The sequence below is a fragment of the Acipenser ruthenus genome, chromosome 4 (assembly GCF_902713425.1).
Source record: "Acipenser ruthenus chromosome 4, fAciRut3.2 maternal haplotype, whole genome shotgun sequence".
Classification (NCBI taxonomy): Eukaryota; Metazoa; Chordata; class Actinopteri; order Acipenseriformes; family Acipenseridae; genus Acipenser; species Acipenser ruthenus.
The window spans coordinates 33,203,352-33,229,160 of record NC_081192.1 but is presented as its reverse complement, the minus strand read 5'-3'; the positions used below and the strand labels follow the sequence as shown (position 1 = coordinate 33,229,160).

At 36.1% G+C, this 25,809-nt stretch overlaps 1 protein-coding gene across 1 annotated transcript; it reads left to right on the top strand.

The window, feature by feature from the left end:
* Positions 1–236: 236 nt before the first annotated feature.
* Positions 237–25,040, top strand: LOC117399362 (E3 ubiquitin-protein ligase MYLIP-like). Its single transcript, XM_033998464.3, has 7 exons — positions 237–524; positions 1,829–2,019; positions 17,981–18,166; positions 20,524–20,721; positions 21,084–21,248; positions 22,204–22,624; positions 23,839–25,040. Exons 1-7 carry the CDS (start codon positions 438–440, stop codon positions 23,926–23,928), a joined length of 1,338 nt encoding a protein of 445 aa, XP_033854355.1. The 5' UTR covers positions 237–437; the 3' UTR covers positions 23,929–25,040.
* Positions 25,041–25,809: the final 769 nt, after the last annotated feature.

Here is a 25,809-nt window from a genome sequence, read left to right as displayed (position 1 = left end):
TCATTGGATTTTTTTTTTTTTTTTTTTTCGAGGTGGCAGCAATAGTTTTAACATAAAATAAGAAAACAAACAAAAAAAGTTAACTGTCATATGAAACTCTTACCGTGAGATCCATAGGACCCCAACAATTTGTTATATGATGCTTTACCTCCGGAGCTGAATTACCGTACTTGTAATTGGCTAGCGGGCTTTGGGTCATATGAGAGACATGTTTCTATTGGATGTGCCAGGGTTTGGTGACGTATTGGAGGAGGTTGTGCTATTTTGCATGTCAGTCCGTAGAAAAACGTCTGGGAGCGCCGTGGTGCGCGATATTGAAGAGGGACTTGGGAAGTGAAACAGGGTCGGATGTAGGGTTTTTAAAGCACAATATATACACTTATTTATTATTTCTTTACAAAGGAACGAAAGACCAAAGATAACTTTTTGAAACCAAAATGCTTTGCCTTGTTACGAGGCCGGATTCGGTGGTTATGGAGGTGGAGGTTGATACGAAAGCAAACGGAGAAGACTGCTTGAATAAGGTATTGCTTGGATCAAAAGACTTGGCTTGTTCATTTCCTCTCTCTCCTTACACGCGTTACCAGTATGTGGGCAAAAATGTGCCTCGAATGATTCTTTGAAGAAGATCATGCTTTTTGGCTCGTTGTGTAAATATGTATGTACTAGAGAATGCTGCATTTCGCACATCTTTAATTTTGGATCTCCTTATTTGATAGACTGTGTGCATATGAAGCGATTGCGATCCAGATCAAGCCAATTCTTTTTCCACCTTGAAACTGCAAAAATGGGGGTTTCTACTAAGTGTTAAAAATAACAAATTAATTTGTTAAAGATTAAAACTCAAATGGAAAGATAAGCGTTGTTTCAAAGTAATATTCTGTACATTTGCACAATGACATGATTACGATAAACAATGTAGCGTAGGAATGTACTTTAAAAAGTTACTTATGTTTCTGTTTTAAGTTCAGTAGACCACAATACATGTATTTTAAGTTTTACTCTTTTCTGTTGGATGTATTTACAACATTTATTTGGTATTCCAAGTGGAAGTCAGTATGTATTGTAGTTAAAATCTATAAACCCCGCGTTGTTGTTTTTCTTCTTTGTACTCTGCTTCCTTTTGTACCACATACTTTTTTGAGCTAGAATGAACGGGTGTTAGGGTTCATTTCACAGAACAGATGTTCTGGCAGTGAGCTTCTACAGTGGATCCTCGTGTTTGATGCATTCAGCAATTTAACAAGAAATCTTACCACGTCTAAATGGTAACGTTTTCTCGGCAACGGTTTACAAGAGTACTTGAGACGGTGTAGTTAGTTTGTTGCAAATGAACACTGGCTGGTATTACAAGTTTCTCCTAATGCTTGTCGTACAGTAGTACACGGCTGTCTATCAGCGGGTTCTGCCTTTTAACGTTCAGATTTCACACTGTATCAAATGAATGTCACCGGGTAGACTGAGAAATCATCTAAATTCAAGTAACCCCCAAGGTTTCCAACTTTGCTGATGGTTACATAACACACCATTCATTTTATATTAATGCTGTGTTGACCACAGCACACTAGTTTTTGTTATTTCTACTCGTATTTTTTATTACAGTATTTATTTAAATGCTTTTTATTCCAGTTATGCAGTTGATGGTATTTTCCTTTGATCCCCATTTATAGAAGTGAATGTACTTTTCCCGCTAAATGGTTGCATTTGCCACAGTTTCCTCATTTTAAATTGGCAATCTCTATACCCATGGAATAAAATAAATCTTCCTGTCCACGACATCTCTAGTTCTTATTGTATTTTTTTTTCTCTTGTTCCCACGTTTTATTAGGTTTGCAGGAAATTGGGAATAATAGAGGTGGATTACTTTGGGCTCCAGTTCTCTGGCAGCAAAGGAGAGAGTTTATGGCTGAATTTGAGAAACAGGATCTCCCAGCAGGTGGATAGCCCAGCACCCTGCAGACTGAAGCTGCGAGTGAAGTTCTTTGTTGAGCCACATCTCATACAACAAGAGCAGACTAGGTGAGTCTCCACACAAGCGATTTTCTGTTGGAGTTCTACTCCATTGGGATTTGGGGTGAAATACAAATGCACTTGCAGATTGAAACTGTCCCTGAACTACACATCAAGTGTGTTTTATGTATACTATTTTAATTTTTTTACTTTTTTCCAAAAATGTGATGAAAAAAATCAAAACTCACACACGCCATATCATTACATCCGTACAAAACGTACGGTCTCAATCAATTTGCTGTTGTGTTAACATTAATATATGAAGAACACATCTTAAAAGTAGGGTTGCTGTGAGCATTTACCTTCTGGAGTGATCCAGTCTGGATTATTGGTCTGCTTATATGATTCCCGGGATGTACTAGTGTGGATTCATATTCTATTATAATACAGTATGTCCTGTAGTAACCCCAGCTGCCGAGTGTTATTGCAGGTCATTCCAACTCAGCAGGAAGTGGTGCCGCCCTCCTTCATAAACTAAAGTAACTACCAGAGCCTGCAATCTCTATCACTTTATAAGTTAGCTAAATTGTATCAACTTACATGCAGATTAAAGTTTCTTTTAATGTTGCATTACCCTATATTGTAAATTTAATAGGAAAAGAGAAATGTCCTAAAATTTGTCAATCTATGATACTAGGTTTAGGAAGTTTGGCAGTTTAAAGTTGAGCTTTAACTTGTTTGAAAAGGAAAGGCACCTTGGCAATAATAGGCCTATTTTATAAAGAACTTTCAAGTGTTATACTAGTTGAATTAATATTATTTCAAAGACTTGCATGAAAACAATTTTTTATTAGTCTGTCGTATCAAGTAGCACTCGGATAATCACCAAGAATAATAATAATAATAATAATTTGGGGGCAGTGAAACATTTCTTGGTGGTGTGTGTAAAATTACCAGCACATTAACCCTGCAACACTATAAATTACACTTTATTCTTCCTTTACCTCTCCAGCCAGAGGAGTGTATAAATATGGTTCACTTTTGATGTATTGAGCCCAAACCTCCCTTTTTATCTTTTACCATATGCATGAAAAGGTATTGTAAGAAAAGTAACCTGTACAAAATGAGCCTATTAAGAGTTATTGTGTAACCACGATCAGTAATGTTTGGAGAGCTAAAAAAAAATAAAAAAATAAAAAAAATAATAATAATTTGTTTGACTACATCATCATGTACATTCATTATTTAAAGTGGAAATGCTTTTATGAAACACATGTGTGTTCTACCCACAGGGCCCTTCAGTTCTTCAGCAGATAAGCAACAGTCATATGTACTAAAACTCTGTTCATCACGCATTCATGTGAACCACAAAACTAAATGCCAAACATCGGGGGAGAAAAAAAAAGAAATTGCAGTGTTTGCGCCATTTGGGAAGTAATTGACAGGTTTCCTGGCATAACTTTTATTTTCTACCAGAACACTGCTTACTGAAACTTTTTGTTGTTCCTGGGTGTATTGTTCGCTGTTGTCTGCACACATGACTGGAACCAGCTGAGGTCTGGAGGGTTTGTAACACCCCTGGTCTTGTGTTAACCTTTGTCCTACTTGTGGCTCATGGGGCAGGTGTAGAGGAAAATCTATATAGATCACATCTGCTCATTGCGAAAAGGCTTTCTCTAAAGCAAATGGCAGGTGCTTGTCATTTTGACTCCTTTTTGTCACCAGATGCTATGGTCACCCAAGCCCTACTAGCTCTCCATTTCAGCCCTTGTTTGCAGTCTGGTACTGTACCTCTGTTCAGAATTAGTTCCACTTGGACACCCTTGGTGCTATTTTTAGAGCATACTGCTTAAGAAAAGTATTTGAAATTAATATATATATATATATATATATATATATATATATATATATATATATATATATATATATATATATAATATATATTAAAATAAAATAAATAAAAAGAAAATGTTCTAACATGTTTCGCCCTGGCATATTTCTAAACCAGTACATGTACTTTTGATTGGTACATATGCTGTATGCCTTGAACTGACACATGCTGTAAAGCATAAGCCATGTTTTTATTCCATTCCTGTCATTGACATGTTTACTGTAGAGCAGTGGTTCCCAACCTTTCACTGTAGGGATCACCTTGGTGTTTGGATTTTTCCCACAGACCACTTGCCACGCTTTTTTTCACAACAGTATTTTTAAACAAATCTTTATGTGTATGTATAAGTACATGTAGAAAGTAAAGTATTTATATAAGGTACCTGACGTAATGAGATTCCTGGGCTTGGATCTTTGCTACCAGGTCAGCAAGGAATGTTGTCATTTTGCGCATTGAAAGCTGCTGATTGAAAAGTTCCTGTTTTTTTGTTTTAATGTTTGTTTGTTTGTTTTATTTTTTTAATGCTTTGTAGATAAATGGTGTCTCAATTTAGCAGGTTTAAGAGTTGTGTTTGACAAATAATGCACTGGTGCTTGGGTCGTCCACGGATCCAAAATACGTGCTGACCCAACAATCTCGTGAAGCAAATTCATCTATCCATTTCTAACACAACTTATTGCACTCGTTGATCACTAGCTTCGCTAGATGTACATATAAAAAAAATACCGGAATACAAAGACGAGGTTGGTGGGGAGCAATCTGAAACATTAAAAAAAATGATTGGAGAGCCTACAGGATGTTGCGTACCACTTCTGGTGGGCTGTGATGTGTAAAATGAAACTGACACTGGAATAGGGGTGCACAGTTGATATGATTTATAGCATTTTTGTTAAATATGACAGTGTCAAGAACAGATTGTACACATTATTTCCAGAAGTAGTGTTAATAGAAATTACTTTGGGCGTATAGTCTTGTGAGATAGTAAACCTGGCTGATAAACCCATAACATGGCACAGAAATGGATAATTCACACTATGGTACAGTTCACAAGTCAAGCTACAAATAGTCTCTTTTTGTTGTTTCACATTAACTTCTGTTACTACAGTATATGCAGCTAACCCCTGACATCACTGTAGCACATATATTGTTGACAATGAAAAGTGCTAAAACTGTTGTCTTAATGTGTGTGTGTGTGTGTTGTGTGTTGTGTGTGTTTGTTTTTTTTAATTTGGTTATTCCAGCCGAGTTAGGAATATTCAATGCAGTGTGTTACTTGGAGCGAAAAGGCTGGGACGGCAGATTCAGTAGAAAAAACAACTTAGAAAACAGTGCATTTACGTGAATGCTATTTTTTTTTAAATGTTGGCTAAAAAAAAAAAGGCTGCAATTTTGAGAAGACAAGACACATCATGATGTGCAAGTTATTTAGTTAGTATTTGTTTCACATTAGAAAGCCATTTCAGTTAATGGCAGCTTTGTAGGCGATGCTTGGTATTGCAAGGGAGCTGAACTAATGGACAGTATATTAATTTATAAACACACCTGTAATAAGTAACTGGAGACAGACTGTGTGATGTTTGACATGTTTTGCTTTGTCATCCACATGGTGTGAAGCATTACCGGTACCTACATGTAAAGCAGTGACAGATTGTATAACTTTTGTTCAGAGACATGTTTTGTGTTCTAGTGTGTGTCATTTATTATCAGTCTATCTAATATAATAGTTTATATTGGTGGTTAAGAAATATTTTGTAGCGTCACACGCATTTTACATTTTCAAGTGATTTTTATAAAATAGTTATAAATTAAAAGTTGAATCTAAATTAAAGCCATGATGCAATATATATCAACAATATGTGGTATGTTTACCAATTTATTATGGTCCTTTATGGACTGCTTCTGTAAGTTATAATGTGAAACAATCATTACAGAACCATTTTGTGCACCAAGCAGTGATGTCATGCTTTTAGGTTATGTATTTGGATACACAACTTCAGCAGTATCCCAATACATATCAAGTAAGGAGTTGTCATGATTTATTGATGCACAAAGAATTCAATCTGGTCTGAACTCTGAAACCTTTCAGCTGGATGCAGCCAGCTTTTCTTGTTTGTCAATTTAATTAGCGGAGGTAAACAGTTACTCTCCCAATACGTGTATCCTGCCAAATAAACACTGAATCATTGTGAACAGGGCAGATTGTAATGTTTATACAGGCAATGCAATTCAGTTTGGTTAAGGTTTAAAAACAGAGAACAAGACTGGAATTGAGAGTACTGTAACTTTACAGTAGATTGGTTGTTTTAATATATGAATATAGGTCCATAAATCCAGTCTTCTGTTTCATATTTCACTTCACTGGGTTGTGCAATCCGTATCGCTCCGACGTCCGGGACAACAAGATTTGTGTGAGGGACAACAAGTATTGCTGTTACACTTTGCCCTTTGGACAAATAGTTTTTTTTTTTATTTATGTTTGTTCTGAAGCTAGAAAAACACTCTGGGTATAGTTCTAGACAGCTATGCAAGTTTCTGAAAACTGAATTGCGGCAGTCTAGCACCTACACACAAACATTAAAAAAGTGTTTACATTTCACCCCAGTGACTTCTGACTGGCTAGCTGTGGAACAAGCTGATCTTCTGTTGGTTACAAAGAAACCCAGAAATGGCAGCCAAGAGAGCCTCTGGCAATACACAGACTCATTCTTTAAACTTTAGGTATTATTTACATTTTTTGTAAGGGTTTACTGTTTTAGAAGCATTTCAAGACAAACTTTCCTTGGCAAGAATTGTGTGTGTAATTTATATATATATCTCAGACGTGCTCAAATTTGTTGGTACCCTTACAGCTCATTGAAATAATGCTTCATTCCTCCTGAAAAGTGATGAAATTAAAAACTATTTTATCATGTATACTTGCATGCCTTTGGTATGTCATAGAATAAAGCAAAGAAGCTGCGAAAAGAGATGAATTATTGCTTATTCTACAAAGATATTCTAAAATGGCCTGGACACATTTGTTGGTACCCCTTAGAAAAGATAATAAATAATTGGATTATAGTGATATTTCAAACTAATTAGTTTCTTTAATTAGTATCACACATGTCTCCAATCTTGTAATCAGTCATTAAGCCTATTTAAATGGAGAAAAGTAGTCACTGTGCTGTTTGGTATCATTGTGTGCACCACACTTAACATGGACCAGAGAAAGCAAAGGAGCGAGTTGTCTGAGGAGATCAGAAAGAAAATAGACAAGCATGGTAAAGGTAAAGGCTACAAGACCATCTCCAAGCAGCTTGATGTTCCTGTGACAACAGTTGCAAATATTATTAAGAAGTTTAAGGTCCATGGAACTGTAGCCAACCTCCCTGGGCGCGGCCGCAAGAGGAAAATCGACCCCAGATTGAACAGAAGGATAGTGCGAATGGTAGAAAAAGAACCAAGGATAACTGCCAAAGAGATACAAGCTGAACTCCAAGGTGAAGGAAAGTCAGTTTCTGATCGCACCATCCGTCGCTTTTTGAGCGAAAGTGGGCTCCATGGAAGAAGACCCAGGAGGACTCCACTTTTGAAAGAAAAACATAAAAAAGCCAGACTGGAATTTGCTAAAATGCATATTGACAAGCCACAATCCTTCTGGGAGAATGTCCTTTGGACAGATGAGTCAAAACTGGAGCTTTTTGGCAAGTCACATCAGCTCTATGTTCATAGACGAAAAAATGAAGCTTTCAAAGAAAAGAACACCATACCTACAGTGAAACATGGAGGAGGCTCGGTTATGTTTTGGGACTGTTTTGCTGCGCCTGGCACAGGGTGCCTTGAATCTGTGCAGGGCACAATGAAATCTCAAGACTATCAAGGTATTCTGGAGCGAAACCTACTGCCCAGTGTCAGAAAGCTCTGTCTCAGTTGCAGGTCATGGGTCCTCCAACAGGATAATGACCCAAAACACACAGCTAAAAGCACCCAAGAATGGATAAGAACAAAACATTGGACTATTCTGAAGTGGCCTTCTATGAGTCCTGATCTGAATCCTATTGAACATCTATGGAAAGAGCTGAAACTTGCAGTCTGGAGAAGGCACCCATCAAACCTGAGACAGCTGGAGCAGTTTGCTCAGGAAGAGTGGGCCAAACTACCTGTTAACCGGTGCAGAAGTCTCATTGAGAGCTACAGAAAACGTTTGATTGCAGTGATTGCCTCTAAAGGTTATACAACAAAATATTAGGTTAGCGGTCCCATCATTTTTGTCCATGCCATTTTCATTTGTTTTATTATTTACAATATTATGTTGAATAAAAAATCAAAAGCAAAGTCTGATTTCTATTAAATATGGAATAAACAATGGTGGATGCCAATTGCTGTTGTCAGTTTCAAGTTATTTCAGAGAAAATTGTGCATTCTTCATTTTTTGTGGAGGGGTACCAACAAATTTGAGCACGTCTGTGTGTATATATATATATATATATATATATATATATATATATATATATATATATTATATATAATTTTTTTTTCTTTCGTGTTTAGTGTTGCTAACCAAGTCTGCCATTTTACCATATTTACATTTTTTTTTTTTTAAGATTTAAATGCTACATTAGTTTTTTTTTTTTTTACTAGATTTGAACAGAATAAATGTAGTTATTTATTGCATTTTCTCCATCGAAAAAAGCCATCAGGGTATGATCAGGGTATGATCACCCTGCTGCTGTGTTTCAGTTAGCCATTATCGGGCATAATGCTAGATAAGGAAAAATAGCTGTAAAATGTACACTCTTTTTTTTTTTTTTTAAAAGTATATAATAGAAAAACAAAAGAAAAAACATTATCTTTGCAGAATTTGATGGATCCTACTGTAAATAGTGTGTGCATTTTGGTAGAAAATATTAAATGCAGAGAAACTTGACAGGTTATACACAAGTCCTTTAAAAATCTGAGGTTCAGCAGATACAAAACTGAAAGAACGTCAAGAAAAATCAGAATTCCACAAAGCAGCAGTAATAGTTGGCAATGATTTTGTATCTGTGATGCAACAAACTAAAACACCTGTACATCAGGAGTTGAGTTCAGCTTATAGAGAAAGAGTGGAGGGGGAAAAAAACAGGCAGAATATATTTTTATATTTGAATAACTCTATTGTAGTTGTAGCAAATGTGTTCCAAACTGCACTGAAAGGAACATTTCCTTAAAGTAGTTATACATTTATTGAGGTGAGGTGGGGTCTTTTGTGTGTCTTAAAGAATTTAGTGAACCAGTCAAACTACAAGGCTAGATCCGTCCCTGTTAATCAGTGATTGGATTTTGTTAAATGTTAAATAAAATAAAAATCCTACAAGTGATGTATCTGGCCTGTTATGTTGCTAACAGCGGGGTGGCAGGGGGGGTATACAGTAAAGACATCTAGAAAAGGGCATATGTAAGCGTATTAAAGGAACTCTGCAGTAATTAGTCATCAATAAGGCAACTGCTATTTTTAGGTTGATTTATCAAAGGAATTATTAAAATGCAGTGCTGTGGTGTTTTAAAGCTGCTCTGCCACCCCTCCCCTCTGCACAAGCTTGCAGTTGGTATGCATGAATGACTGTGAAAGCTGTAATGACTCTGAACCCTTTTTATATCTGTTTAACATTCTGCTCAGGTTATTCTGTGAGGGCATATGCTGAATGAACAATTAATGTGTTGGATAGAACATTGGCCTAATCTGCCATAAGACTTGGCAAAATGTAAATGACGCTGTAAGTTTTGTCTGTTCACATGTGTTGAACATGCGTGTGTGTCTGAGAGGGTGTTTTATAGTGGATAGATCAAGTTAAGCATGAAGGGAGAATGTGATAGTTAATGCAGCATTTCGGAATGGTCAAAATGATGACCTGTAAAATGAATATTCTTGTCACTCGCTTGGTTTAAAGTGCAGCCTTTCACAGGCCAAATCCTGTGTGCAAACAGAACTGATGCAGTCCTTTGGGGACCTTGACAAAAGGCAAAATTGCAAAAATACCTGAAGTTTGTATTATCACTTATCTTGAAGGTAATACAGTGACAGTACAATTACAGTGTAATGATGCTGTATTAAGGGACATGAAATCATTTGTTGAATGGTAGCAGAGTGGAATTGACACACCAATGGTATTCCTATAGAATGAACCAATACCATGGATCCATATCAACCAACTTGGTACCTGAGTAGAACCAATATAAGGCAGTATTTTGTTCTAAATAAATTGTGTGACTATTGCTATTAAAATTAATATATTGATTCAAATCTTTTTTTTTTTTTGATTCGTTAGGGAAAACTACCTTTGTTTGCAATTAAGCCTGCCACCTTTTTTTTATAAGCATGCAAACTAAACTGTGTAATTTATATAAACAATACGTTTCAATCTGGTATCAAATAGTATTTCACATTTAATAATGAAGCGAAATGCCATTGACAGGATACGACTGTAAAGTAATACAAAAATGATATCTGAGAAAACCAGTACAGCTACTTTAATGCTATAGTCTAGGGATTTTATATCGTTAATTAGCAGTAAACTGAGGCATTTACATGTTTTAAAAGTGGCAGCCTTATTTGTGATCTTTTCTTTCTTAAGGCTTTTTCTCCTGAGCAAGGATTTTTTTTGAGTGATAGCCTAGTAATGATTATATTTTTAGTTAACAACATACAATACAGTCTTTTGTAGAGAAGCTGTGACTTTACAACACAAGTTTTCTTCTGGAAAATGAGACTGAAAAAGTACTAGGACTTTAACTGGACATAAAATAAGCATGTCATTTTTAGGAGCTGTGTGGTTTCCAAAACTATGTTTTTTAAATAATATGAACATTTGATTTAACAAGCAGTAGTCTACTGTTGTCATAGCTGGCAAACTTAATCCAATGTTACTCTTTTTAATTCAATAGAGAAGCTCTCTCTACAAATGGCTACAAAGACCATGGGTTAAAAAAAAAAAAAAGTTTTTGATAAACAGTGCTGTTGACAAGTAACAATTGTGTCAGCTGTTTCTATTGTTCCTCACTCTTTTGGAAAGATCAATGTGTTTTTAAAGGGGTCTAATCTGTTCTGGTACGGCAAAAGACTGTACAGTGTTACTTCAGTTCAATGACTGCAAGTAACCTCTGACTAATCTTCAGGCACATTTGTTTGTGCAGAGTCTAGTAATATGTGAAATGTGATCCCTGATTGGTCAGCAAATGCAGTCTCCAGGCAGAAACTTCTGGTTTCACTTAACCGGGACTTTCTGTTGAAAAGAGTACTGGGTAGGAGGAGTTCTTATCGACTTAAATGTGGCAAAGATTTTGTTTTTATTAATCAAGCTTCAAAATGTTTTACTGATTATTTTGTCTGCCACATTTCTACAACACACACTCACACACACACACACACACACACACACAGATATTTAATTGAAGTAGCAACCTCTGAGGTTCTAAGGGTTAAGCAGTAAACTGTATTAGAAGCTGCCTTACTAAAACTAAAAAAAGGGTACTCCAGTTACTTGATACTTTATTGCAAGTAACATTGTTATTAACATATCTTCTGTTAGCCTTGGGTGTCAAAACGAGTGTCTAAATAAGGGGCATTTACTGAACTTATTTAATATTTAGTAAATGTTTGTGCTCTTATTTAAGTAGGAGATGTTGTTTGTTGTAAAATTGCTACTTCATGAGTATTTTTGGAATTGTACTTTAGAGCTGAAAATGTTGGTACAGAATGCTTTTAAAGTTTTAGTGGGAGTCTTCTGTGTTATCGAAATATTCAAGGATGGGTTTGATGTCAAAAAACAAATAAAGGATCATGGCATTGAGCTTAAAGTATTGAGGGTTTTTTTTCTGTTACTGCAGAGTGTTAACTCCAAGAAAGCTTCAGTTTTACTCTTGCCACATCGCATAATACCATGAAAATCTCGGCAATCATTAAACAAATCGGAAATGTTAAAGTGTGTGTGTGTGTGTGTGTGTGTGTGTGTGTGTATATATATATATATATATATATATATATATATATATATATATATATATGTGTATGTATGTGGAATATAATATAATGGGCAATTTTCAAATAACTATATAGATTGCTGTCCTGATGTCATATTTCACAGTAGGATATTTGCAAGTTATATATTTAATAAAATATTTTTTTACTCTTCTGTACAATAAAAATTGTATTTAATTTTACTTTTTTGTAGCACAGATCTCATAACTGACCCAATTTTAATGTTTATTACGTTATTGAACCAAGTTAAATTTAGTAATAAAATCTGATCATTTGTGTTATAGAATGGTAGAGGTTAGGGGTAATTCAGAAGGGCAGCATGTTGGTATTGAGTAGATTACAGTCTATTTTTGCCATTTTACAGGCCATGAAAACTAAAGCAAGTAATGCAGAGAAGCATTATATACCATTCTGGACTGTTCTACCGAGACTGGCAGACTTGCCAGCAGGGGTTTCGCTGTCGCTCGTCACTCTCGTAATTTGTGAATGTTTTTTGAAAGCGACAACGCTCTGAGAAGGATTGTTATTATTTTGTATTATGAATATTGTTTTAATAGTGTTTATTATTAGGATTAGGGATGGAAATTTCGAACAGTTTCCTATTTGAATACACAGGGTGCAACATTTTTGTGTATTCGATTACCCGAACTCTGGTCCCTTACGCTACCAAGAATAAAAGGCAAATGCGTGTGTACAAGCAGACATCATAACAGTTGTAAGCCGGTAAAGTTTAGTTGGGTTGACAAAGTGTACAAACAATGTCCAAGACGAGATTTCTTCGTTCAATATCCTATTTCCTTAGGCACATGTTTTTCCTTTTGTTTACTGAATTAAAATACAGAACTCAATGAGCAGCAACATCACAGCGCGTATCTCTTCCAATTAAAGCAACAGCATAATATTGCGCAAACCATCAAATAATCATTTTTTGCTGTAGTGTATTCAGAATAAAATAACACTTATCATATAGAAACCTAAATATTCTACATCAGTTTAATTCTAATTCTAGTTACTTTGTTTATTCAATAACCTGTAAATAATTCAAAACAAGGATACCTGGTTGTACTTTTAATGGTCAGTGCAAATGTTGACGTTATTCCATCCATTCACAGAAAGTCAACAGTAGATGTTTTACATTGAACTGCAGTCCAGAGTTTAAAAAAAACTCCTTTCCAACTCCAAGTATCTTGCATTTTCTTATTAGTCACTGCGTTGTTCTGCTTAACATTTAGTATGTCTTTATATTCATCATAATGTTAAATTACATTTCTAATTTCAGTGTTACCCAAGTTTGGCTTCCTTCTTTTAGCACTTGTTATGTACATCATTATTTTATTTTATTTTATTTCAGTTCACACATTCATAGTTCACCGGTGCCATATGCTCCCGGAAGCTGTTTCACGACTGGCTAGCAACAGCTGCAGAAGCTGCAGTGTACAGTCATTACAGCGGAACTCATGCAGGGATCTTAACATTAACTAAAAAAAAGGCAATAAAATTGGCAACATTTTCAAACAGAATACGATTACTGTAGAATGTTGCTATTACAAGCATTGCATAATTAATTAGGGTCCTTACGTTTAATATGCACATAACAACTGGTTTACGACTGACATAACACGTGTTAAGCGTCAGCATTAAAAAAAAATAAAGATGTTTGCTTCTACTAGTAGCTAATGTGTGTTTTTTTTTGTGTGTGTACTCGAATATGTAATATGCTATTCGAATCGTTTTTTTTTTCGTGTAATCGTGTATTTGATTACACTGACCCATCCCTAATTAGGATTATTATAATTCAGTTTTAGCGTTGCTGTGACCGTATGTTAACAGCTTGGTTGCTGGTTTGCTTGTGAAAAATTAAGTATCATTTGTACACATACATTTTCAAATCTTGAATACAGTATTTTCACTTTCTGACAAGCACGCCAATGTGTGCATGTTTAATGGCTGAAGTAATATATATATTGAAAGGCTTTGTTTAGCCACTTTCTTTTGAGATGTGGGCTCTCTTTGTTACCATACACAGTTAGAAACATACTGAAAATAAAAACCATCATGAAACAATATATGAATATATTGGGCCAGTACAAACACTAGCTCAGTGGCCCAAGGGGCCAGTAGTTAAAAATCTAAACGTAGAGCTCTGGCATGAGTAAAGGACCCCAGGTACAGCCCCTGGCTGTACAACACTGACCATGGTATGTTTACAACCTTTAAAAAGTAAATAGGTTGATTGATTTGTAACTCTAAAGGAAATGCTTTGTGTAACTAACGATTATACAATGTGAATAGTGTAAAATTACCAATGAAGAAGTATAATGCTGTTAATAATCCGTATGGGAGAGTATTTTCACTTATTTTGACACTTCCTCCAGTGATCAATTTTCAGTTCGCTTGCATGAATTAAGATTTGTGTGTTGAAGTGTCAATGTAAGGCAAATCAAACTTGTTAAATATCAAAGATGTGAGGGTTTGTTTGAAACACAACCTGGAGGTTTACTGATGTCCAGTTTCCGAATATGATTATCAGAAGGCCATGGCTGTTACGAAAAATAAGCTGCACAGACGACATCTGACACCCCCCCCCCCCCCCCCCCTATTTGGGCTTATGTGATTTTTTAGGGGAAGCACTGTGTGTGTGCATACATACATACATACATACATACATACATACATACATACATAACAAATGTTTCAATACAGTATTTGCATAGTCTGAGATAGTCAACCCACTGTGGGATTTGATCATATTGTTGAGTTCAAGATGGCCTGCAGGTGAATTTGCTAAATGTAATAGTGCACCACAGCTTGTAGTTTCATGGTGGAGCAGCGTGAAAGACACATGCTGTCTGTTTGTCTTCAGTTTATTTGGGGCTTTAGTGCACAGCAAGTAAACAGCGCTGAGCTCATAATAAAGAACCTTCTCTAGAACAATGAAAAGTAGGTAAAGGGTCACGGAGACGAGACTGACTGAGTTACAGGTGCTCTTGGTATGTATCTACTGTTCCTGTATTTTGATATGGATCACTTTGAAGTGTTGTAATAAGTTCATCTACATCTATACCGTTTTTAAATCCAAACTATCTTTCCAACAACAAATGTGGCTCTTTTAAAAATTAAATCAATGCGTCTACAAAAGTGTAAAACATATAAATACCTATTCCATGTCATGCTTTGCAGTTCAGTATCATAGTGTTCTTTTACATTACACATTTTATTTTTTGCTTAATATCACCAATACCCAGTTTTTATATTTTAGCCATGTGAAAGGCTTGTTAGTGGAAATGCAATCAAATGACTTTAATGCAGCTTTTGTTTTAAGCAATTGGAATCTCTGCATTTTACAGTAGCTTTGCATTTTCAATAGTAGTTCTTAACATGATCTCTTTCCAGCCTCAAGCTTAATGTTGCACAACTACAAGTGTGTTAACTAGTAGTTTTATGAATTTTCACATTTTTCAAAAAAGATTACCACTTCGATCTTAATCAAAAATGGAAAGCTTGAATGTTCACATGCATTTTTTTTTGCTTGCTGTTTGCTCTCTTCTATAGAAGAGAGTGCAGCCAGAAGAGAGAACTGTACTGTACTGTCTCTCTCTCTCTCTCTCTCTGGAAAGACAAGACTAGAAAAGAATTGAGCCCCAATCTGACCAACAGAAAGGATTCTAACAAAAGCCCCCCTTGGTGTCTTGCAGACAAAACTCAAGAGAAGCACATTTTGTTCAAGTACTGAGACATCGCAGTTATTGTTAACACCAGTATGTACAGTAGCTGCTTTACGTTCTTTACTTTAGCTAACTAAGAACGTTTAAACCCTTCTTTCTCTGCCACCAGTACTTTACATTTTGTATAAGCCTGCAGTAAATAATGCTGTCAAATATTTGTTTGTGTGCCAAGTCAACCAGTGCTTAGTGAAAAGTACAGGCTTAGAATGAGCTCCCAGCTACATGTTTTTGTAGGCATTATATATATATATATATATATATATATATATATATGTGTATATATATATATGTATGTGTGTATATATATATATATATATATATATATGTGTGTGTATATATATGTATGTATGTGTGTATATATATATATATATATCCTCTTACAAGTCGTTTTTTTAATTTTTTGTCTGAAATATTTTCTTGAATCTGAATATGGTTGGATTGACGAGTATCTTGTCTTTTTTGTTTTGTTTTTTTCTTTTGAGGTTGATTTCTTTTTGTACAGCTTTGTACAATAACATACACACATGGGTTTTGGGGTAAACGATCACTTTAGTAGCCACAGTTTGAATTTCTTTGGGTAAAACACTACCTCCACCCACATAATGAATTGCAGCAACATAATCGCTGATCTAACAAAACCATTAAAAACGTGTTTGACTTTTGACTTGCTCTGGCATGTAACTAGATTTGGGCGGGGGAATCTTTTTGTTTAGTTTCCTTTCTTTTAGTTTTTGGAGAGCAACCAGAATGCTTTGATGTTTTGTAAAAGTTCTTACAAAATCTTTGCCATGTACTTTGTCATTTTGGTGAGGGGGAGTTTAGAGCTTAATCTATGTTGGTTGAATCATAAAAATAAAGGTGTGTTGTGGGGGGGGCGGGGGGGGTGGTGGTGCTAAGCTTTTCAGAATCTTGAGTGTATTAAATGATTTCAGGATTAGGGGTAATGCACTTTCTGTACAACACTGAAGTACTTTATGTACCATTTTTATCTCCAATCAGTCCTTTGGCAGGGGGCCGAGGGCATGAATTGCCAGTAATACAGGAGCGTTGCCAGATTCCTCAAACTCTTGATAAGTCTGCTTTTCAATGGTACAGGCAGATGATTCTTCTCTCTACAGTTAAAATAGTGAGATCCTGGTTTTAAGGTTATTGTGGGCCACTGTCTCCCCCTAAATACTACACACTGTAAACAAAATTTGTCTGCAGCAGATCGCGTAAAATAGTATCCAGCAGGAGTTTTACGCAGTGATGGAGGTAAGCTCTTCTGTATGTCCTGCAACATTACTGTAGATCACTACAGAGAATCGACTGTTGACAGGCATTTAGTTTCAAGTATTGATCGAGAGAAAGGTAGAAATCCACAGCAGTACCGCAACTGCTTTACTTGCAAAGAAACAAACAGTGACTTCCATGTTCCAAAAGTTCACTGAAAACCGGGAAGCACGAAACACATTAAATTGACCTGACAGAGGCGTTTGTTTGGGAAAATATCCCTCATGAAAAATTGGACAACCAAATGTTACATAAATTCTTCAGGCTGAGTGTAGCAAATTGTGGAGTGATTCCTTCCTCAGCCCAGCTGAGACATGAATACTTACCTAAAGTTGCAGAGTATCACAAGCAGGAGATTATGGAATTGGTAAAACAGTCTGGTTGCTTGTCAGTGGTCACTGACAAATCGACTGATGACCAACATCAGTATGTGTTACACGTTGTATTTGTTTTGCAAGGCTTAAATGGTAAACATGCATCTGACATAGAACTGAAAGCTGTCCTTGCAGATACAGTTTGCCTACAGGCTGTTAATTACAACGTTTCACAAGCTATTGTAAAGTGCTTGAATAACTTTGACATTCATTTTGATGTCAGTGCATTTTTTTCTCTATTTATTTATTTATGTATTTATTTATTTATGTATTTATTTATTTATTTATTTATTTATTTTAAACGGCAATCTGTACACAATTTATAAAATAGTTATGTGCACATGCCGTGAAATACAATACTTTACCTGTGACACTACCGTGAATTTAAAAATATTGCAATTTTCACAGGGCCTTACTTATTAGCCTATCCTTATTTTGTCTTTTTGAGGTCCAGTAAATAACTAAATTCACCTTTTTACATTTACTACCACATAATATGTACAGTAGTATAGTAATCTAAACTGTGCTGCTTACACATTGATACTTATTGATTCACAAAGCAGCACAATTTAGGTACCAACTCTCTCAAAGAAAGTAAAACCTGGTTTCACAAATGGTGTAAGCAATGCAAAATCATTGAATGAATCTGCTTCATTAATAGAGAAAAAAAAATCATTTGACTTTACTGTGTTTAGATACAGATATAGTAGTACCTCCAAATAATATAAATGCATTCATTAAACCCTCTTCAATGATGTCTCCTTTTCTACAGGAATCTTTTCTTCATGCATGTAAAAGAGGACCTTCACAGTGGTCGTCTGCAGAGTTTGCCTGAACAGGCGGAAGAGCTGTGTGCGCAAGTGGCTCAGGCAGAATTTGGAGACTACAACCAGAACACTGCCAAGTACATCTATAAAGAAATTTGTGGGAAGGACCCCAGCCCAAGGGTGCAAAACAGGTATGTGATAATCCCTAAGGAGTTCTTAAGGCACAACACTTGAATGGATTGATATTATGTATGTATCTGTCTTGCAGTTTAAACATCAGACCTTCCAATTTAGTCTTTGGATTCTTGCTACATGTTTTTAAATTCAATTCTGAAACAAAGGTGCTTAAGCTACAGGGTATGTCAATAAAAGTAAATGTAAGATATAACCCAACTTAAGTCAGGCAGGCCTATGATGTTTCTTAGTGTAATAAAGTGAGATCCCCCACCATTTAACACAAACTGACAATTCTGTTTTGCAACCAAGCCAATTTGTGTACATGTAAATTAGTGCTGGGACAAATATCTGAATATTCAAACAAATATTTTTTTGACATGTATTCGGTTACAAAAATCAAATGTTCGTATTGGCTAGAAATTACAAAAATACCTTGCACTTATTTACCATTTCACAAATGGAAAATGAAAAAGAGCTCTGTGTGATATGTGAGATTAAAATATATATATTGTAACAGAGCGGCACTCACTCTGGTTCGTTGCCCCTTTAAAAGCAGGACCCAGGACACAAGAAATGGATTTTCAAGCGCTTACGCGCTAATTTTAATATACACAAAATTAAATAAACAAAACGAAACAAAACACCTAGCTCTGTTTTGAGCACTAAACATTTTATGCAGGTCCCTGACTAGCTCGCAGGACGGCTAAGCTGTTTACCTGTCATAAAAACACTGGAAACCACACAAGTTTAACTCAGCACTTTGACTGCTCGGAAGCAGAGCGCCTCTCTTCTGCTTCCTTTTACTCAGCAGCCGCGTACAGACAGGCTGCACGTCTTAAATATCCTGCGCCTGGCATTAATTTACAATAGTTACCAGGTGCGGGTGATAATTAAACAAAATGTGCATACGCACATGTTTTATGCAGGGAGGATATTAACCCCCTCCCTGCTGTGTTACAATATATATATATATATATATATATATATATATATATATATATATATATATATATATATATATATATATATATATATATGTATGTGTAAAAAAAACACAATCAGCACAGCAGCTCTTGAGCTTCTATTTAAAAGTTTTAGATGGCAAAAAGTAAACAAACCAGATTATGCGTGCATGCATAGTGATCTATATGGAAAGCCATCTGGGACAAAAATGTGTTGTGCTGCTTTTAGAAAAAAGGCATAGACTACTTTTGATAGGCCAACAAATCATGTTAGTCCCATCCGTTTTATATTATTATTATTTATTTCTTAGCAGATGCCCTTATCCAGGGCGACTTACAATTGTTACAAGATATCACATTATACATTATTTCACATTATACAGATATCACATTATTTTTACATACAATTACCCATTTATACAGTTGGGTTTTTACTGGAGCAATCTAGGTAAAGTACCTTGCTCAAGGGTACAACAGCAGTGTCCACCGCTGGGGATTGAACCCACAACCCTCCGGTCAAGAGTCCAGAGCCCTAACCACTACTCCACACTGCTGCCCATATAGACCATGCCATTTCTAAGGCTTTAACATTTAACTTCCTTTACTGGGAAAACATGAAAGGATAGGATTGTGCTATACCAGCTAGAGTTAATAAAAGCAGGCAGGCAAAACAGAAACATTTTTTGAACCTGTGTTTGTTTGAAAGATTAGTCCCTTACTTTGTCACACAAACAGTGGGATCACAATGAAACAGCCAGCACGATTTTCTTTCAGCTGAAACGCTGTGTAAGACATGTTATAATTAGGGCTTCTGATTTTCGGTTTTAAGAGAGCAAAGGAACGAAGGTACAACTTAAGTGTGCAAGTACTGTAGAGTTACTACTATACATATTTTGACCAGAAAAAAAAAAAAAAATGAACTGAAAACAATAACTTCATACAGTATATAAAAAGAAAAGCCCTGAAAACAAACGATTTGTACATCACTCGGAAATAGCTAAAAATAAGCACAGAAAAATGAAAATAATAAAAACCGAGAAACAGAAGCCGTAATTTATCATGGAGTATTAGATGGTCTCCATATTTAAATGGGGAATTTTGTTTTAATGGGAAGCAAGTCATTTATGTGGAAGGGTTTTCCTGTGTTGCTGCTGCCCTCTGTGGATCTGGAGGATGGTATTAAACATAGGCTATAAAGTTCTGACCACAAGGGGTCAAAGCCTGCCAGTTGGCTATGTAGATTGCTTGAGAAGACAGCAACAGCAACATGAAGCATCTGAAAAGCCATTGGCAAGCAGTGTGATGGAACTGAAAGAGAGATGAATGTACTGTGTGCCTGAACATGGGCAGATATACAAGGAGACTTTTAATATTTATTATTTATTTGTTTTATTCTCTGTTTTTGACAGCATCATTGCAAAGCACAAAGCGCTGCAAGGAATGAGTCAGTCATCGGTGGAGTACCAGGTCCTGCAGAGTGTATCCACTCTGGAGAACTATGGTGTGGAGTGGCACTGGGCGAGGGACGGGGAAGGGCAGAAGCAGGTGATTGGAGTGGGACCAGACGGAATATCGGTCTGCAACGAGGATTTCAGTCTTATTAACAGGTAAAGGAACTTTGGAAAGCTGGAGTTTGCATATCTTAACAACAGTAGATAGGTACAACAGTTAACTATGCAGTTGGTCTTTGCACGCTTTTATATAAATGGAATTTGCCATTTTCTAGATATGTAGTGTGTTGCTAGGAGACTGCTTAAAATAAATTGAGGTAAATTCATGACTGTTGGTGTAAAACATTGTTCTGTTTATTGATTTTAAAATGAAGCTGCACAGTATATAAAATGGGTACATCTGTTTTGGACTGCAGACCTGAGGTATAGAAAAAAAACAGATAGACTACATACGTCAAGCTGTTAATGCTCATTTACAAGACTATGTAATTCAAATTTACTTTTATCCCCCCCTTTAGAATCACTTACCCAGTAATTCAAATAGCTACCCAATCTGGAAAGAACGTCTACCTGACAGTAACCAAGGAAACTATCAACAGCGAAGAACTTGTCTTCAAGCTCATCAGCAACCGAGCGGCGAGCGGACTTTACAGAGCAATAACTGAAACCCACGCTTTCTACAGGTAAAGAACTGTTAACTGGTGCTTTTATGATGATAAATTGCACATCAGTAGTTTTTTTTATTGCGGTCTAGCAATCCAGGTTATTTGTTTTTTTTTAATTTTTTTTTTTTTAACAGAGCTTGCACTTGTTCCAAAGTCCCAAATTGCCCTAAATGCCAGTAATAACCGGTGCACATATACCTTTGGGCTTTATGTACTGCATTATTTGTTTCAACTGTTTGGTTTTAATTATACAATATGTCTGAATTATGTATTTCTGAATAATAAAACTGTGAAATAGGTGATATGAGGTGTTTTTTTTTTTGTTTTTTTTTTTTTAAGCATGAGCCACAGGGTAAATATAGCTACTATCCGTCTCTCTCTCTCTCTCTCTCTCTCTCTCTCTCTCTCTCTCTCTCTCTCTCTCTCTCTCTCTCTCTCTCTCTGATTTAAAAGTAGACAAAAAGGGAAATTTGCAAATTGAGAGTTTTATTTTTATTTGACTGGGGTATATTGATTGCGTTTGTTTCATTCTCCAATACCCTGTTAGCTGTCAGTGAATTTTTTTTTCACATTTAAGAAACATTGACAGATAGTAAGTTCTCATTGATTTCTAGAATCCGTATTTAACTGGTGGTTAGGATTTAGCTAGGTGAACAGTGACACTTTTTTTTTTTAGGTTGTAATCAAAGTGGAAAAGAAAAGTCAACTCTCACTATGAGCACTGCTTTGCTGAACTGAATTAAAAACTGTGCTTTAAAAGTGATTTGATGCTTGGGAACTGGTGCATAGGACATAATGTTTGAATTGTATCACGCACTATTTAAAACTGTTCCCACTTTCTTTAAAAAAACAATTGAATCTTTGTGGGGACATCCATAAGATCATGTTAATTATTTAGTTGGCTCTCTAGATGTAAATGATGCTTGCACTTACAGCAGCCAATGTTTTCGTGGTTTCTCTCTTTTGGCTCCAGGTGCGACACAGTAACGAACGCTGTCATGATGCAATATAGCCGGGACTTTAAGGGACACCTGGCGTCTTTATTCCTTAACGAGAACATTAACCTGGGCAAGAAATACGTCTTTGACATCAAGCGCACGTCCAAAGAAGTGTACGACCATACACGGCGGGCCTTGTACAATGCTGGCATTGTGGACTTTGTATCTCGGAGAGACGGCAGCTCCCAGAACTCTCCGCTCAAGTCCTCCGAGAGCGATCTGAACTGCGCAAGCTGTGAGGGCCTGAGCTGTCAGCAGAGCAAAGCCTTGCAGGAGAAGCTGCAGAAGCTGAAGGAGGCCATGCTCTGCATGGTGTGTTGTGAGGAGGAGATCAACTCTGCCTTCTGTCCCTGTGGACACATGGTCTGCTGCGAATCATGTGCTGCCCAGTTACAGGTAATTTGCTTGCTATGATTTCTTTTCTCCTGCTAATACCCTGTGAACCAGAGGCTTTCATCTTTGTGCAAGCACTATATCCCTCTAATTGACTTGCTTTTACCCCGCTTGTTCTCGGGAGCCTAGCTCTTCATGTGGGTTCTAGACTACAAAAGGTTGTTTGACTTGTTCAGTCGCCACCACGAGGCATCATAAGTTGCCCATAAAGAGAAAGTTTAAGCTGGGAATGTTGTCCTTTTTGAAGGTGTCGGTGATATAGTGATGCAATACACTGGAAGCAACTTTAAAAGTTAAATCTTTATTTTTTTGATTATGCAAGGAGGGCCCTGTTACAGTGGAGTAACTCACCATAATCTAAAAGTTGAGTGTGGTAAACTTGGTTGCAAACATTTAGAGGTGAAAGGAGACTGAAAACATGGTTAAGTATGCCCCCAGACCAACCCCGTATCTGGAGGCTTCAAGCACAGAATTGCATATTAAATTGAAGTGAAGATTATGTGTATGTTATGTGTGCTAGTTTGCATCACATTGCAGAACTTGAACTGCTTTTTATTAAGAACATAAAATAGTTTGAGGTGCTGCATTGTGAATGTGTGTGGGATTAAAGTATATACATTTAAAAATGTTTTGTTTACATTAAGCCAGACAATAATTAAGGCAGAAGGGCAATTGCTGATATCCGAAAAGAAAAACTGCCATTTTGTGATGGTTGTGTAGTCTGTATAATCACAGAAGTAAAGCATTTTCCCCTCATACTGTCTCTATCACATGGCTTGAAGAAACAAAAGAATACTCTTGCAACAAACAATAATACAAACAAAATAAAAAATAGAATTTCAATTTCAATATTAACACATTAAATATACAATGGACCAGATTAGCTTTTAGTTAATGCAAACATTTAATATTAGATTAATTCTTGCCCAATATTTGTTTTAAAAGAATAAATCTACTTTCGTATGGACATGGGGTAGTAAGAGATGTTCAGTAAGAGGTGTTCTGATGTGCTTAATCTTCTGTGACGGGAAAGATCTGGTAAAATCCTGGCCTCTTTTGGAAAGTGGCTTCCTGCTAGTTCTGTTAAGTCAAGGTGTATTTTTTAAATTTTTTTTAGTAAACTGATTAAGAACAGTAGAGTTCTGCTGCATTGCAGTACTATCGTTAAAACTGGCTTCCATGTACTTGCTGAACTGTCTTTTTTTTTCTTCTCCCAGTCCTGTCCTGTGTGTCGATCAGACGTGGAACATGTGCAGCACGTCTATTTGCCTACCTGCACCAGCCTTCTAAACCTGACTATGATCTGATGGGTCAGCTGAGTCAGCAACACTTCAGCATGAAGCGACATGGCCTCTTAAATCAAACTGCACTACAAAGACTATACGAAAGCGATTGAAATATTATGTTAGACATAAGACAAAGCAATCATTCCTGTGTTTTCTTCAGGCAAAAGCAAGATGTTCATAGTGAGCATTGCACCACATACCTGTCGCCTTGGGCAGGAAGTTTGTGAACAGTTAATAGCTGTTACGAGAACTTTTGAAAGCCAATTACATATTCTTTTTTTGTATTATTCATTCAGAAATGTGGTATCAGTTGATCTGATCAGAATAGTGATGTAATCTCTTTTGCATTTTTGTTCTTTATTTTCTAATCCTGCATTTTATTATACATTTTTTGGCTTTTGGAGCATTGCCTAAAACGAATTGTATGAGAGGAGGAAACTGCGTATTTTATTCTGTATTAGAAACTCCATACATAAGCGTGTATTTTATTAGTATTGTTTTTTTTAGAATGTTTAAGAACTTTCTTTTTAAATTTTATCTTTCTTGTTTTATATGCAGAAAACTCCATATCCTATACGGCAACACTTACATTTTATATTAGTGTGGCTTTTGACTGTTTAATTCTGTATATCAGTTTTCATACCAATGTTAATGCCAAAGCGGGAAAGACCAAGGACAAACCTGGTACAAAATTGTTTAATACATAATTCTTTTCCCCACCGCTACACCATTCACTCCTATAGACTTTAAAAAGAACAAAAAACACTTCTGGTTCCCTTTTGAATTGATACCCAAGTTTTAATTAAATATTCTGTGATTTTAAATGTGACTTGAATTGAATACATGTGAAAATTGTACAAGAAAAAAGAAAATTGATCAAGCAACCTATTCTTTTAACAGGAGGTTGGGATTTTCATTGAGAAGGTGTACTTAGCCATTCTAGTTCCCTGTATCAATATTGGGGGTTTATCCAATCGTTGGTAATATTTTTTTTAGTAATTTAGTTTCAATCTGCCAGTCCTTGGTTTTCTCTCTTCTCTGGTATTTGGTCACTAGTAGTTTCTTTGATTGAATAGAGGGTGCTAGTAGACCTGTGAGTGCAATACTAGCTGCTCAAAGGCTAGAGGGTAAGGGTGGGGAGGTGGGGAGGTGGGGAGGTGGGGAGGTGGGGGGGGGGGGGGGGGGGGGGGGGGGGGGACTACACTGTCACTTTACCAAGGACATTTCCTTAGTGTATTATTCATAGGGTTTGCCTTAATGTAGCGACAATATTTTTTTGTATGCATTCTGTTTATTTGCACAGACATTCTTGTCGACAAGAGAAGTGCTTGACTTATGATGGCATATTCTTAACAGCCTCTTGCTTCCAGAGGTGTTTATTTTTTCACTTTGTACAAATGGGTTTTGTTTCAGTTTCAGAGCAAAAGCACCAGCTGTCTCTAAAATAAATAACTCCTGTCTCTTTTTATATTTCTTAAGAGGGGAAAAAAGTATTAATAAAAGATTTAAAAAACATTCACCTGTGTTTGTTTTTTTTTGTCTAGCCAGTATTTTAATGTCAAACTAGGAGTGAAAAAATAGGTCTTAATTTAGCAGAGGTTCAAATAAGTGGTCCTCCTGTTAATGACTCGTAGCAAAGGAAGGTTTTAGAAAGCAAGTAGCATCAAGTCTTGCTACAGCAAAACAATCCTTTTTGAATCTTTCCTTGATTAAATCGGCTAGATCTAACTAATATACAGTGCCTATAGAAAGTCTACAGCCCCTTTCAAAATGTTCACCTTTTGTTGTCTTATAGACTGGAATTAAAATGCATTACATTTTTTTTATTATTATTTTTTCATTTATCTACACACCCTACCCCACAACTTCCAAGTGAAAAAAATATTCTAGAAATTTGTAGAA

Bases quoted from the DNA above. Each gene is read 5' to 3' on its own strand.
- LOC117399362 (XM_033998464.3), top strand. From the start codon at position 438: ATGCTTTGCCTTGTTACGAGGCCGGATTCGGTGGTTATGGAGGTGGAG. The intron at 18,167-20,523 runs GTATGTGATAAT...TGTTTTTGACAG, and splicing joins AGCCCAAGGGTGCAAAACAG to CATCATTGCAAAGCACAAAG. The intron at 20,722-21,083 runs GTAAAGGAACTT...CCCCCCCTTTAG, and splicing joins GATTTCAGTCTTATTAACAG to AATCACTTACCCAGTAATTC.